Genomic DNA, 12,083 nt, shown 5'->3' on the forward strand with positions numbered 1-12,083 from the left:
CTAAAATGCTGGTCTATCTTTCTGCTTAAATACTGAGCCAAAACAGCACAAGCAAGCTTTTTTTTAATTCATTTTACAAGTTAATGTTAACATAAATGTAATATAAGTGCTGTAACATGGAATCAAAGCTGAGAGCAAAGCCTTTAGTGCATACAGTTGAGTTACAGTTTAACCTTAAAATGCTTATAGTCTACTTAATAACGCATTCATTTTATGGCTCTTATTCAAATTTATTCCTTTAAATTAAGCTCATATAAAACTAAATATGACACAGTAAAAAAAATTCACCAAGACAGAATTCTTTAATGACAATGCATAATTAAAACCTTAACAAATGAATACACACATATGGGAATGTCAGATCCCCTTTAATTATCAGGTTTAAGGATATTTTTCAGAAGTTTTTTTCTTTCTGTTAAGTCTTGCACTCAGACACTTACAGGGAGTGTCAGTTACACCTCACTCCTCCCATTCACACCCAAGTGCTGACTACTGCAGGATTACAGTCAGTGTTGCAATAGCCTCTATGACAGAGGGCTGAAACTACGCCCAGCTGACAGTCAGGAGTTGTGCTGGAATGTGTTTGCATTGATATATACCAGGTGTTTTTGAAAACCAGTGAAAGTCAGTCAACATTACTGTTTATAACTGATAAATTATTGTAAGAATGTAATTTCAAGAAAAACGCAGTTCTGTTATTGTCTTTTTGTCATTTAGGTATTTCTTTTCCTCAAAAAAATATATCAAAACTATCAAATATAGCAGACAGTTTAAAAGCAGCCACACATGCAAAATTGTATTGTCAAATCATTAATACCAAAAATACCCAAACTTGTTATCGACTGATAGAAAACCCCACAGCCCAACATTGCATATATGAATTCAACAACCGTCATAACTTTGCAAGATGTGAAAGGCAAACAACACATTAATACACAGTAATACACACCATAATAAGTATATACAACTTAGTTTTCAGTGCAAAAGACTTTTACCAAAAAGCAGCGAAGAAAAAATCTTACAGCAAAATGCAATAGCAGAGCAGTGCATGCACACACTGACACGCCTCCTTGTTCTTTTTCTCATTCATGTTCGGGGGCATACCAAGCATTAAGATCCCAGGCCTGTCTACATCCTGCACAGTGAAAAGTAAACACCATTACTTTAGTGCTACATTGTTCATGTCTTTTTGCAGACCTCTGCCAGAGTTTTGAACTTTGGTCCGAGTGTGTTTAGGAAGTCGAGATTCCCATCGTCTCCGTAGTCACTGCAACATCCCACAGAGCCAGCTGCAGAACCCACCCCCTCAAACCCGTAGCAGTGGACAATGTCATCTGCATACCGTCCATCCTCCTCTGTTCCCATATAGGCCAGTTTCTACAGAGACAGAGTGGAAGGGAGAGAAAGTGTGTTATTACTCTGAGTGGACGAAGCCTGGGTGATGTGGAGGGGAGATACTGCACCACAAGGCTGCTCAGGATATGATTGGCAGTCAGATATTACACAACGGGCAAACAACTCACCAACAAATTAGAAAAATAATATTTCTCACCAAGAAGCTGAGAATTATTAAAGTTTACAGAGGATACTATCACAGCTTAGAGAGCAAGATTATATTACACATGAGAGTCACCTAAGCTCTTCCAGATAACAAAGAAGTTATTAAACCTCAGAGAAAAAAAAGGTGCACACATCCGGACACATTTAAGTCTGCCACTTTCTCTCACTGTTTGTGCCAACATCCAGTCATAGGCATATTTTTATATATGTGCGTGTGTATGTGAGTGTTACGTTTTTTGTTTTGTTTTGTTTTTTTTTTTTAAGAAGTCTTTAACTTACCTGGTGTAGATAGTGGCCATTTGTTTGCCAGGTGTGCAGAAAAGTTGAGTCCTGGGCGAGGTATCTCTGGTCAAATCCACTTTCAACAGCATGATCTACATACTGACTTTCATGTCGAGTACCAAACTGATACTGGCCAGAGGCGAACGTATTAGCACCACCCTTATATATCCCATTCTCATGTGTGCTTTGAGCTCCAAATGTGCTTGAGCTCTTCGTCCCCTGCCATCCTCCTTTCAGGTCCTTTGTTACTTGTTCTTGGGCTGGGGGAATAAAGATACTAGGATCCTGGAGAGCAAAACAAAACAAAACCAACTAAGTAAACAATAATTAAATAACTGAAGCAAAGAACAAAATGTTAAGATGAAAAGAAGCTTTCTTTACATGGGTACAAGCTTTCACTATTGTGTCCTTACCACTTCATCCCCTTTGCCCTCAGTGTTTGATGGGAGCAGGATTCCAGCACTGTCTCCTTGATCTTCAGGTTCCAAGGGGTCCCTCTTTGTCACACAGAAAAAGGCAAGGAGTAGAACTGCAACAACAAAGCAAGAATGTTAGAAATGAGTGCACAAGGAGTGCATTTTTCTCAATAAAAAAAAATGCTCCATGTGTGGCATGCATCACAAGAGTGAGCATAATGGTATTGTAGTGTGCAATATACAATGCATAATTCAGCAACAACAGAATCTTAAGCTGTCTATCACTCTCCCTGCACTTTTACACATGAGCACAAAATTCCTGTTTCATTATCTACACAGTGCAGCCTACACAATTCTGCTGTCAAGTGTATACCAGTGGGGTACTCACACAGTAGTAGGAGGAGAGCCAGAGGCAGCAGCATAGTCAGTAAAGCCAGTCCCCCTAATGACACAGAGCGGTCCTGGGCCAAGCAGACTCCATTCCTGCACTTGCAGATTCTTACTGTCACTGTCTGTACTTTGCCATTTCCCTGCAGATCCTTGATGTCCACAGGAACCGTATAGAGCCCCGTCAAAAGCTTTTTGGTAGGACTCAAAGTAGCTGCCGTTTCTAAAGAGGAAATAAATAAATAACAACTTTATCAAATAAATAGCAGAACAGAACATTGTGCAGATGTTAATGCTTCAGGACAGATCAAGTTTTGATTATGATGATTTTAACCAATATTTCATTTGTAGTTTTTACTCCATTACTTTTATTTGAGGGCCATTGTTACAAAACATAAAATTAGCTCTTAAAATATGATCAATTATTATAAACTGCTCAACTGTATACAAAGAAAGAAGTTGCAATGAGTTCCACCTCAAAGTGCTGGATCATTAATATGTTACTTGAATGCAGAACCTTTACTTGTAATGGAATATTTTTAGTGTGTGGTAAGGAATCAGAATCAGAATCAGAATCAGAATCAGAATCAGTTTTATTGCCAAGTATGCTTTCACATACAAGGAATTTTTTCTGGTGATTGGTGCAATTGATCAGCAACAGTGGGGCTCTCTAGCCTTGTTGATGAGGCTAATAGCAGATGGGAAGAAGCTATTTTTGTGGCGAGAGGTTTTGGTCCTGAAGGACCGCAGTCTCCTGCCAGAGGGGAGTGTCTCAAAGAGTTTGTGTCCAGGGTGGGAGGAGTCAGCTACAATCTTCCCTGAGGCTGGGCAATATGGACCAAAAATCATATCCCGTTATTTTTAGGCTGAATGGCTGAATTCTATACAAAATGGGCTAAATGTTCAATTTGAATTTAAAGCCATATGTATGAGGTCACAAGCACTTTTATTAAAATACAGGTTTTCATTTTCTGCTTAACAAACCATAGCTGTGCAAATAACAAATGTGCACAGAAATAAGATAACAGGCCTACCCTGTAGTTGCGACTGGGTATATGGTATCTGGGGTCCAATGTTTTTAGCAGCTTTTTTAAGCCTTCTTGTTGCACGGTTGCAACAGGGACCATATCTTTGGCGACGTGGTAGGCCACCACCTTAGTTCTATCGCACCATTTGGCAAATGTCTTTTCAAAAGGCACAGCCCTGTTAAACGAAACTTTCAACGAGCCTTGTTTCGCGGCTGGGGTTGGAGCAGCAGCGCACAGTTTTACACTCTTCATACAGAAGTTTGTGATACTGCTGGAGATGATGGAATAGATTAGAAGTTCTCCCGCCTTTTGATTAAACCTGCTTATAGCATTATTTACAGGCGGCGTGGTTTTGCTGCTCATTTGAAGTCCTGAATCAAATGAGCAGTGAGAGGAGCACCTATGGAGGAGAGAGGAGCTAAGACGGGCACAGATAAAGGGATGAAACGATCATAAAATAACGCAACACCAAACTATATCGGTATAAACAGTATTGTCAAATACTATATCTCATTTGAAAATATACTGGTAAACACATAATATGGATATATATCGCCCAGCCCTAGTGTGTGGTACAGTATATGCAACTTTCAGTTAAATTATCTGAATTTTTTTTTTTTTTTTTTCAACCACTGCTGTTATCGGTATCAGCCTAAATAATTGATTATCAGCTGATTGCTAATACGTGCCTCTACTTCCTTCACTGGAATTATTCTGTTAGCTTTTGTGGTAGAGGTTTGTTTTGATAGCTTTCAACAAAACAAAGGTGTTCTGAAGATAGTAAAGATATGACTGGATTACTGAAAATTATGTTGTGCAACAAGTACAAGCTTGTACAGATGTTTCATTAATGTTTTACTGTGGCTAAATATGTCTACAAGTATTTATTCAAACTATCCCCCTGTCAGACAGAGGTAGATCAAATGAGCAAAAATACAACCACCTACCATTAAATCTTGTCAGAGACCATTTGCCATCATTGTCTGGTGGCAAAGAAAAGGTGAAAGGGGAAGAAAACGGAGACTGGTCTTTGTCCTCAGCCATAACCAGCACAGACCCAAGCTCTCCGTCCTTCTCACATATTATCAGCTCGCCAGTGTGGGGCACTGGCATGTTGTCGTTGACATCCTCCACCTGAATGATGACTGTTCCTGTTCCCGTTTTTTGGCCTGAAATACATTAGAATTACATTACTACTCATACAAGACAAAAGCAGACATGTCAGTACTGCAGGAAAACATGATAGACCTAGTTGGTCTCATTCTGACATCACTTGGGGAAATGTTGAATTCTGACAAGCATTTGGGATAAAAGCCCAGTTTCTCCCATCATACCAGGCAACTGTGAGTCACTGTTCTCAAGGTGAGACAAAGCCCGGGCAAATTTGTTTGTTCAGACAAATACTGGTGAGGGTGGAGCTTGTTTTCTTAACAATACCAACAAAAGACGTGACAAATATGTTGTCCACAAACGCTCCCAAAGCACCATTTTCTTGGTGACAGTATGATGGAGGAAGTTTATGAAACAGGTAGTAGATGTGAATAAAAAACTGGGGAAGAGAGCAGCGTTGAAGGCTGTTATGTCTTTATCCATCAAATGCTGATATACTTCAGATGTACTTGAGGTTCTGATATTTTCTGTACAGAATCCATGGGAAAGCAAGTGTACAGCATTTACAAGCAACTTACTAGCATCAACAGCCTTCATGGTGATGTTGTAAATTCCATCCTGGGCGAACGGTGACTCTCTGTCGATTATGTTTGCAACCTTCAGCTCTCCTGTATTCCTGTTGACATTGATCCAGGAAGCTGGGTCTGAGGCCTTGTAATACCTGTGAGACAGTGGAAAAATACTTGTGTACTACAAGCATATTTTTCAGTGCAGCAGTCAAAGTCTGCCCTCCAGTGTTTAAGAGACGTAACATAAACTTCAGTTGGGGACTTGAGAATTAGTTGTGATTGTGTCTGTTATTATTAGTACCAGTACCATACCACAGGAAAAGTTTATTTCTTTAAGGAACATTTAAGTAAGATTACTTACTTGATCCCATTGCTGCTCTTGGTCTCAGGATCTACAGCCGTGTAACTTCCTATCACTGTGCCATTTGCTATGTTCTCTTTGACGGTGAAGCGGATAGTAGGAGCTGTGAATTCTGGGCCCTCGTCAACATCAGTGACAGTGAGATCCACAGGGATGGACAGCCACTGGGCGTTGGCATTGCTCAGCTCAGCTTCATTACGTGCCGAAATCTCAAGCCTTACTTTTTGATTCTGCTCATGATTTAAAGGCTGGAAAAACAAGGAGAGATGTGTTATATATACAAATCTGTTCTCACTGCTCTGTTATGGGATTTAACTTTCCATAAGATGTGAGTCTCTACATCATCTGTGTCATGTTTAATAGTTGTACCACTACTAATTTCATAATAATAATAATACAAATTTTTACTCACCTTTGTGACGTACAGAAGCCCATCGTTTGTTTTGGGGTCAGTCTCCATTCTGAAATTGCCATTTTCATTTCCTTTAGTGATGACAAATTTTGAAATCCAGTTTGGTGTGTTTATTAGGTCCTTGTCCTCAACCGGAATTCGAAGGATAAGTTTTTCCTTTTCGTTTTCATTGACAGTGGCTGCATACTACAAGGAAACAAAAGGTGTGTTCCTTAAATTAGACAACCAATCTTTGCACAAAACAAGTTTAAAAGACCTGTTATTTTTCTTTTTACTGTCACAAAAGACATTAAAAGAACATTTTTTAAGTAATTGATAACCACTTACAGTTGTTTCTTTGAAAGTTGGTGGGTTGTCGTTGATATCACCCACAGTAATTGTTGCTGTTCCTGTGGTGGACAGACCAGCGGCTCTCCCATCCAAATCTTGGATTTTAATTTTTACCATGTGCTTGTCTTTTGCCTTAGGAAGAATGTGACAAAATGATATGAAGAAAATATAAATAACCGTGTTGTTTATCATCTCATTTCTATGTTGTCTTTCAGAGTGAATAATTAAGACAATGATGGCAGAGCTCACCTCTCTATCCAGGGTGTTAGTCACTGTGGTGATGACACCTGTCTGCGAGTCGATGGCAAACAGGCCTAATCCATCCAAGAGAGTATACCTGATCTTTACATGATCGGTATTTTCTTGGTCTCTGTCTGTAGCATTCACCTTCCCCACTGTTGTCCCTGTGGTGTAAAACATGATCATTTAGTTTATCATCCTCACTGAAGGTCAAATAACGCAGGATTACCGGTGTGCATTTCATGCGCCTCACCTGGTTTGCTGTGCTCAGGCACAGTAAACTGCAACAGGCCTGCGAATTGTGGAGCGTTGTCATTCATATCATCTATATTTACTTTGACATCCAAGGGTAGGTCTGTCTCCATGTTTGTGTTTACATCAAAAACTCTGGTCGTCAGCTGCAAAGAAAAAAGTCCGTTTTACAAGGTTAACATGCAAAAATACAAAGAAGTACAAAGCTAATCATATGGTTTTGTGTATTTTCAAAGACAGTCAAAGGTCGAATCAACATGATAAACATTATGGTTTTACTCTCGTAACGAAACTCGAATGAATCAATTGACAGAAAATTAATCAGCAGATATTTTGATATTCAATCGTTTCAGTCATGGTTCTAGGAAAAATTCCAAATATTACTGTACCTAGTTGCAACTTCTCGCAATTTCTTTTATATTTTTCTTAATGTGATAGTAAATTTAATGTTGGATCTTTAGGACATTACAACTTAACTTTTTTGCTGGTTTATGACATTTTATTGACCCAAAGATAAATCAATAAAAAAAGTAACTGGTAGTTACAGCCCTCTTTCACACTCACCACAAAGTATGGGAACTCCTCACGATCAATTGCTTTGTGCACAGTCAGCATCCCAGTGTCCTTGTTGATAGTGAACAGGTTCACTGGACTCTCAGTGCTACCAGGTCCACTGATGGTGTAGTACACTTTGTGGTTTCGTTCGGAATCTGACACAATCTATGACAGAAAACACATGAAATTCCTACATAGACAAGAAAACAACAAACAACTGCAAACAATAAACAATAAACAGCAACAAATAAGGATTCTCTTTTTCTGTCTGTTAAGACGACCCTCCGTGGCCTATCTAAACTTGTGATACTTCGAAAGGGATCAAGGGTAATGGGTGAGAAAAAAAAGTGACTTCATGATAATCTTGGGCAGATTCCAACAGAAAGTCTGGTAATGCAGGTGAAAAAAACATGACAGGGTTTAATCACTGCATACTGTCAACTGAAAGTAATGTAATTAACAGGTGTGTCTGGGTGTGTGCATCAGATTCCCTGGAGAAAAAAAGAACATGTGAATCAAAGAAAGATAATTTTATGGATTTGTATTCCCAATAGTCGAAAGTCATGCAGTGTAAAGCTGATTGTGTAGCCTATTATGTAAATGTAGCTTGTGTTTTCAACATGAAAATTACCTCTTGAAGTTGTTTTGGGTAAGGCCCGCTATCATTCTCTAATATGTGAATGGGTGGAGGACCCCATCTTCTTTTGGAGCGCTTCAGGAAGCCTTCGCCTTTGTACTGTGACATGCAAACAAAAGGAAAATTACAACAACAACAACAACAACAACAACAACAACAACAACAAAAAGAGTTCAATATAAATTCACACCAAACACACCAGTCTTACCTCTCTCTTCTGCAGCTCTCTGTGGAAAAGGTGAACTTCCATCTCACTTTCCGGTCCCCCGTCGCGGTGAGCCCACACAGAAAATGTCCGCCCGCTTGTTGCCACAGATACAGTATTTAAAGCCACTATAGCTCCATTTGTCTTTATTGCAAAACTTGGGTCCTTCAAAGTGAAGTGGACTGAGCTGGTGTCGCAGTCGGCAAGTTCAACTGAAAGGCGAAAACGACAAAAAGATAAATAATAATTAAAAAAAATTTTTTTAAGGGTTACAAAACAAAAGCCATGCCATTAGTTTACAAGGAAGAACTCAAGGTGTAATGGGCAGAATGGTTACATAACGAGTTCATAAACAGATAATCATAAAAGTACCTTTTGTGACTTCGTATCCTTCCGGAATCGTTCGTGGCACAGGCACGTTCAGATTGTTCGGGATAAAACACGAGTCCGCACCGGACACGACCTGAAGTAGAGCCGTACTTACAGTGAGCTTCAGGTTAGAGTGAGTCGTTAATATTAATGACAAGTGTTCCCTCCGTGGCAACTCGGTTTATATTTCTTTTTCATGTTCACACAAGTTTAAAAGTGAAAAGAGTTACATGGCTATTAATAAAGGCTTCTTTAAGCACAGGGGATACTGAGAAAGACAGAAAGACAGAAAGAAAAAGAAAGAAAGAAAGAAAGAAAGAAAGAAACGTACTTACCAACATCAGACAGATGTTGAAAATTAAAACAATCGCCATTTATGAAAGCGGGCCGGACTCCACCGAAAGCGAATCGCTAAGACAGTGACAGATGATTGAGCTGTGTCGCAGTTTAAAGCAGAAAAGGAGCCGCTCGCCTGTCCCTGCACTTGTGCCCTCAGTGGGAACAGGCAGGAGTTTAGTGAAAGCCGCGGTGTCTGTCTGTCGCTACTGGCCCTGACTCAACGGGCCGACACACCTTGGCTGCCACACCCAGACTGTCAACCTCCCTGGTAAGCTCAGCAGGCGAGGCACCTTTGGGCTGTTCTCTGGGCGGTGTTGCTATTGTACTGAACACGTCAACTTGAAAAAAAAAAAAAAAGTTTGCAAAGATATGCATGTTTCTTTTTTTTTTCTGCCAGCAGGGGGAAATATTGCCTAAGTCTTCTGGCAGCTAAAGTGAATCTGTAATCAATTTTGAGGCTGTTGCAAGACATCAAAACCCCACCATAAAATTCCCCGTGGGATAATTATAGTCGTAACATATGAGATAAAAAAAATGTCTATAAAAGCACTAAAGAGTCTTAAAGGAACAATGGCATGATTTCTGTCAAATCTGAGCAGGTGCTCTTGAAGTTGTTTAAGCTATAGATGAAAAGTAAACACGTTCATTTTCATTAGAATTAATCCATTATCTATTTATATTTGTGAATGTGCTCTTGGAATTATTACTTGTCTGTGTGTCTGCTTGTCTTTCAAAAGAATCTGGCCTGAGAAACCTCGCCCAGGTCCTCATGGAGATTGACCCCTCCATGCCCCTCCTCTCTCCTTTGCAACTCTGTTGTAGGAGGAACAGAACTGGGCTCCTCGCTTAACACCACAGGAATGTGAGCTGAATGAAGCCTGGTGTGGGGGAGGCTCCGCTCTCACAGCGAAGCGCTCACTATCTCTATAAACTGCTGATAAAAGCAAAAGTGGCCAGAGCCAACAACGCTGGGCCTGTGTCCTTTAAAACATGTTCCCATTTGGATCTAGTGTAATGGGGGAGATGTTGTTGTTAAAAAAAAAAGTGCATTGGGAAGTGAGACTTGCATGGGGGCTGCAACAGGAAAGGTGAGAAAAATGTCAGGAAGACTGCGTTGGTGGAAGTCATGGGCGTGGACATAATGAAAGAGCTTGGGACTGAGAGTCTTACCAGTAAATTCAGGACAGTATTCGGCAAAATACCCCCCTGTCTCTTCCAAGCTAAAAATGAAAGTGGTTTATTGTTGCACTCAGGCTTTGGTGTGTGTACAGAGCACACAGTATACGTGTGTTTGAACAGATAACCTGTTGTGTTGCTGCTGATTCTTCTGATGACACCGTGTGACCTCTGCTTCCCACGCTGTCCACTCATCGTGATATATTGTGTCAAAAATAGTCAAAACCGGCATGTGTAAGTTTCTGTAATTAACCAAAAGTTGTACTTTTCTGCTGAGTAGTACAGTTTAAAGAGAGTCATTATAGTCAAGCCATTATAGCATGTTTGTCCCCTCAGGTGTTTTATTATAGGTGTAGCAATGTGGTGTTAGGGACTCTATTAGGGAGGTTAAAAACTAAAAAACAAAATCCAGTTCAGTTTATGACTGAAATATCCCTGAGGCAAGAAAGTTTTACACCTATAGCAGCTACTCCACCCATCAGTCCACTCCCTTTGGATGACTGCCAAATGAGAGGCAGGGTGGGGCGTACACGTAATGGGTTAGTATTTCGGTGACACAAGTTCCTTCATGATGTTTTTTTTTTTCTTTGAGTGACGTGACTGTGTAGTTTCTGCTTATATGTGTGCATTTTGTAATACAGTCGTATCCATTATTATTGTGTGAATCAAACTACCATACATAAAATACGACAACTACCCTGCAATAAATACTGAGGAAATGAAGGATACACGTTCAAGTGTTGCTGAAAGTGTTTGAGGGAGTTGTTGGCTCATTTTTATAGTCAACATTTGCTACTGAGTTGTACTGTGATGTACCGCAAAGTGTTTCCAATATGTAGCGTACCTTCATTGATATAATGGAACAAGACCTCAGTATTACACAATACGGATTAAGAGAAACCTCAAATTGCAGCTTTCAAAAGAACCAGGAAGGTAAATGAGCACCTCTCTGAAGGAGTTTCAACAAAAGCTGACCATTACAACCCTCACGAAGGTGTAGGTGTAGGTTTTAAGGAGGTGTACTTAATAAACTGGCAGCTGAGCTCCCAAGAGCATTTGCTTGTGTCTGCTTCAAGTTGTCATACCATACCGTTCTTTAATATGGACTAATACATTGCATGATTGCAACTGAAGCCTAAAGTAACATCCTTTCTAATACACTGCACCCATACAACAGCATAAACATTCGTTGGTCAGTCAGAAAAGGTTGTCCACCGACAGCACGATGGTCCCTGAGGCAATTTGTTTCTCAGGACACTGAAATGTTGACCATGCTGACAACCTCCATAATCTGTTTGGTCACTCACGCTGGACAGATATGTGACTCACCTCGGGCATACGGCATGTTTTCATACCAGAGTCACTGTGCTGCGTTACAGAGACTAAAGGGGGAAAGAGTTGCACATAATTATAAGTGGAATTCTTTCTTCCTGTCTTTCGGTCTCTTTTTCTGACTTGCAACTTTTATCACTTCTCAATCATCACACCGTTCCATTGACATGACAGATTGATTGATTGTGTTTTTGGGCGTTGACTATTAAAGCCAATGAATGATACATTATTTCTAAAATGCAGTCACCCTTGTTGTGAATTAAACCTGCTACTTAGAGTTCTAGTGAACTGTGAGACGCACAACTGTAACACAACCACGTCACAATCCCTTCTGTGGGAAGTGATGGCCCAATTGTCAGAGACATCTGATATTGCAATCACACATTTCACTACAGGGAGTAAACGCTTCATGCATCTTGAAAACACCGTCTCTCACTGTGCACCTTTTCATTTGTCTCCTTTCTGTGTTTGTTTGTAAGCACCAAATACACAATCACCAGTCCAGGGTGTAGCTGAATGTCTC

At 40.1% G+C, this 12,083-nt stretch overlaps 1 protein-coding gene across 1 annotated transcript; it reads right to left on the minus strand.

The window, feature by feature from the left end:
- Positions 1–283: 283 nt before the first annotated feature.
- On the minus strand, positions 284–9,368 carry dsc2l (desmocollin 2 like). Its single transcript, XM_071491493.1, has 16 exons — positions 9,049–9,368; positions 8,717–8,807; positions 8,348–8,556; positions 8,134–8,238; positions 7,512–7,667; positions 6,949–7,093; positions 6,705–6,859; positions 6,453–6,587; positions 6,126–6,311; positions 5,714–5,961; positions 5,362–5,504; positions 4,621–4,842; positions 2,647–2,868; positions 2,256–2,371; positions 1,840–2,127; positions 284–1,377 (listed from the first exon to the last, which is right to left on the minus strand). The coding sequence occupies exons 1-16, from the start codon at positions 9,085–9,087 to the stop codon at positions 1,180–1,182; spliced, it is 2,658 nt and encodes an 885-aa protein (XP_071347594.1). The 5' UTR covers positions 9,088–9,368; the 3' UTR covers positions 284–1,179.
- Positions 9,369–12,083: the final 2,715 nt, after the last annotated feature.

Source organism: Trachinotus anak, unplaced genomic scaffold (genome assembly GCF_046630095.1).
Source record: "Trachinotus anak isolate AG129_WGS33_773 ecotype Australia unplaced genomic scaffold, CSIRO_AGI_Tana_v1 ptg000012l, whole genome shotgun sequence".
NCBI classification, from domain to species: Eukaryota; Metazoa; Chordata; class Actinopteri; order Carangiformes; family Carangidae; genus Trachinotus; species Trachinotus anak.

Bases quoted from the DNA above. Each gene is read 5' to 3' on its own strand.
- dsc2l (XM_071491493.1), bottom strand. From the start codon at position 9,087: ATGGCGATTGTTTTAATTTTCAACATCTGTCTGATGTTG. The intron at 6,860-6,948 runs GTGAGGCGCATG...TTTACACCACAG, and splicing joins GCCTGAGCACAGCAAACCAG to GGACAACAGTGGGGAAGGTG. The intron at 4,843-5,361 runs GTAAGTTGCTTG...AATGTATTTCAG, and splicing joins CATGAAGGCTGTTGATGCTA to GCCAAAAAACGGGAACAGGA.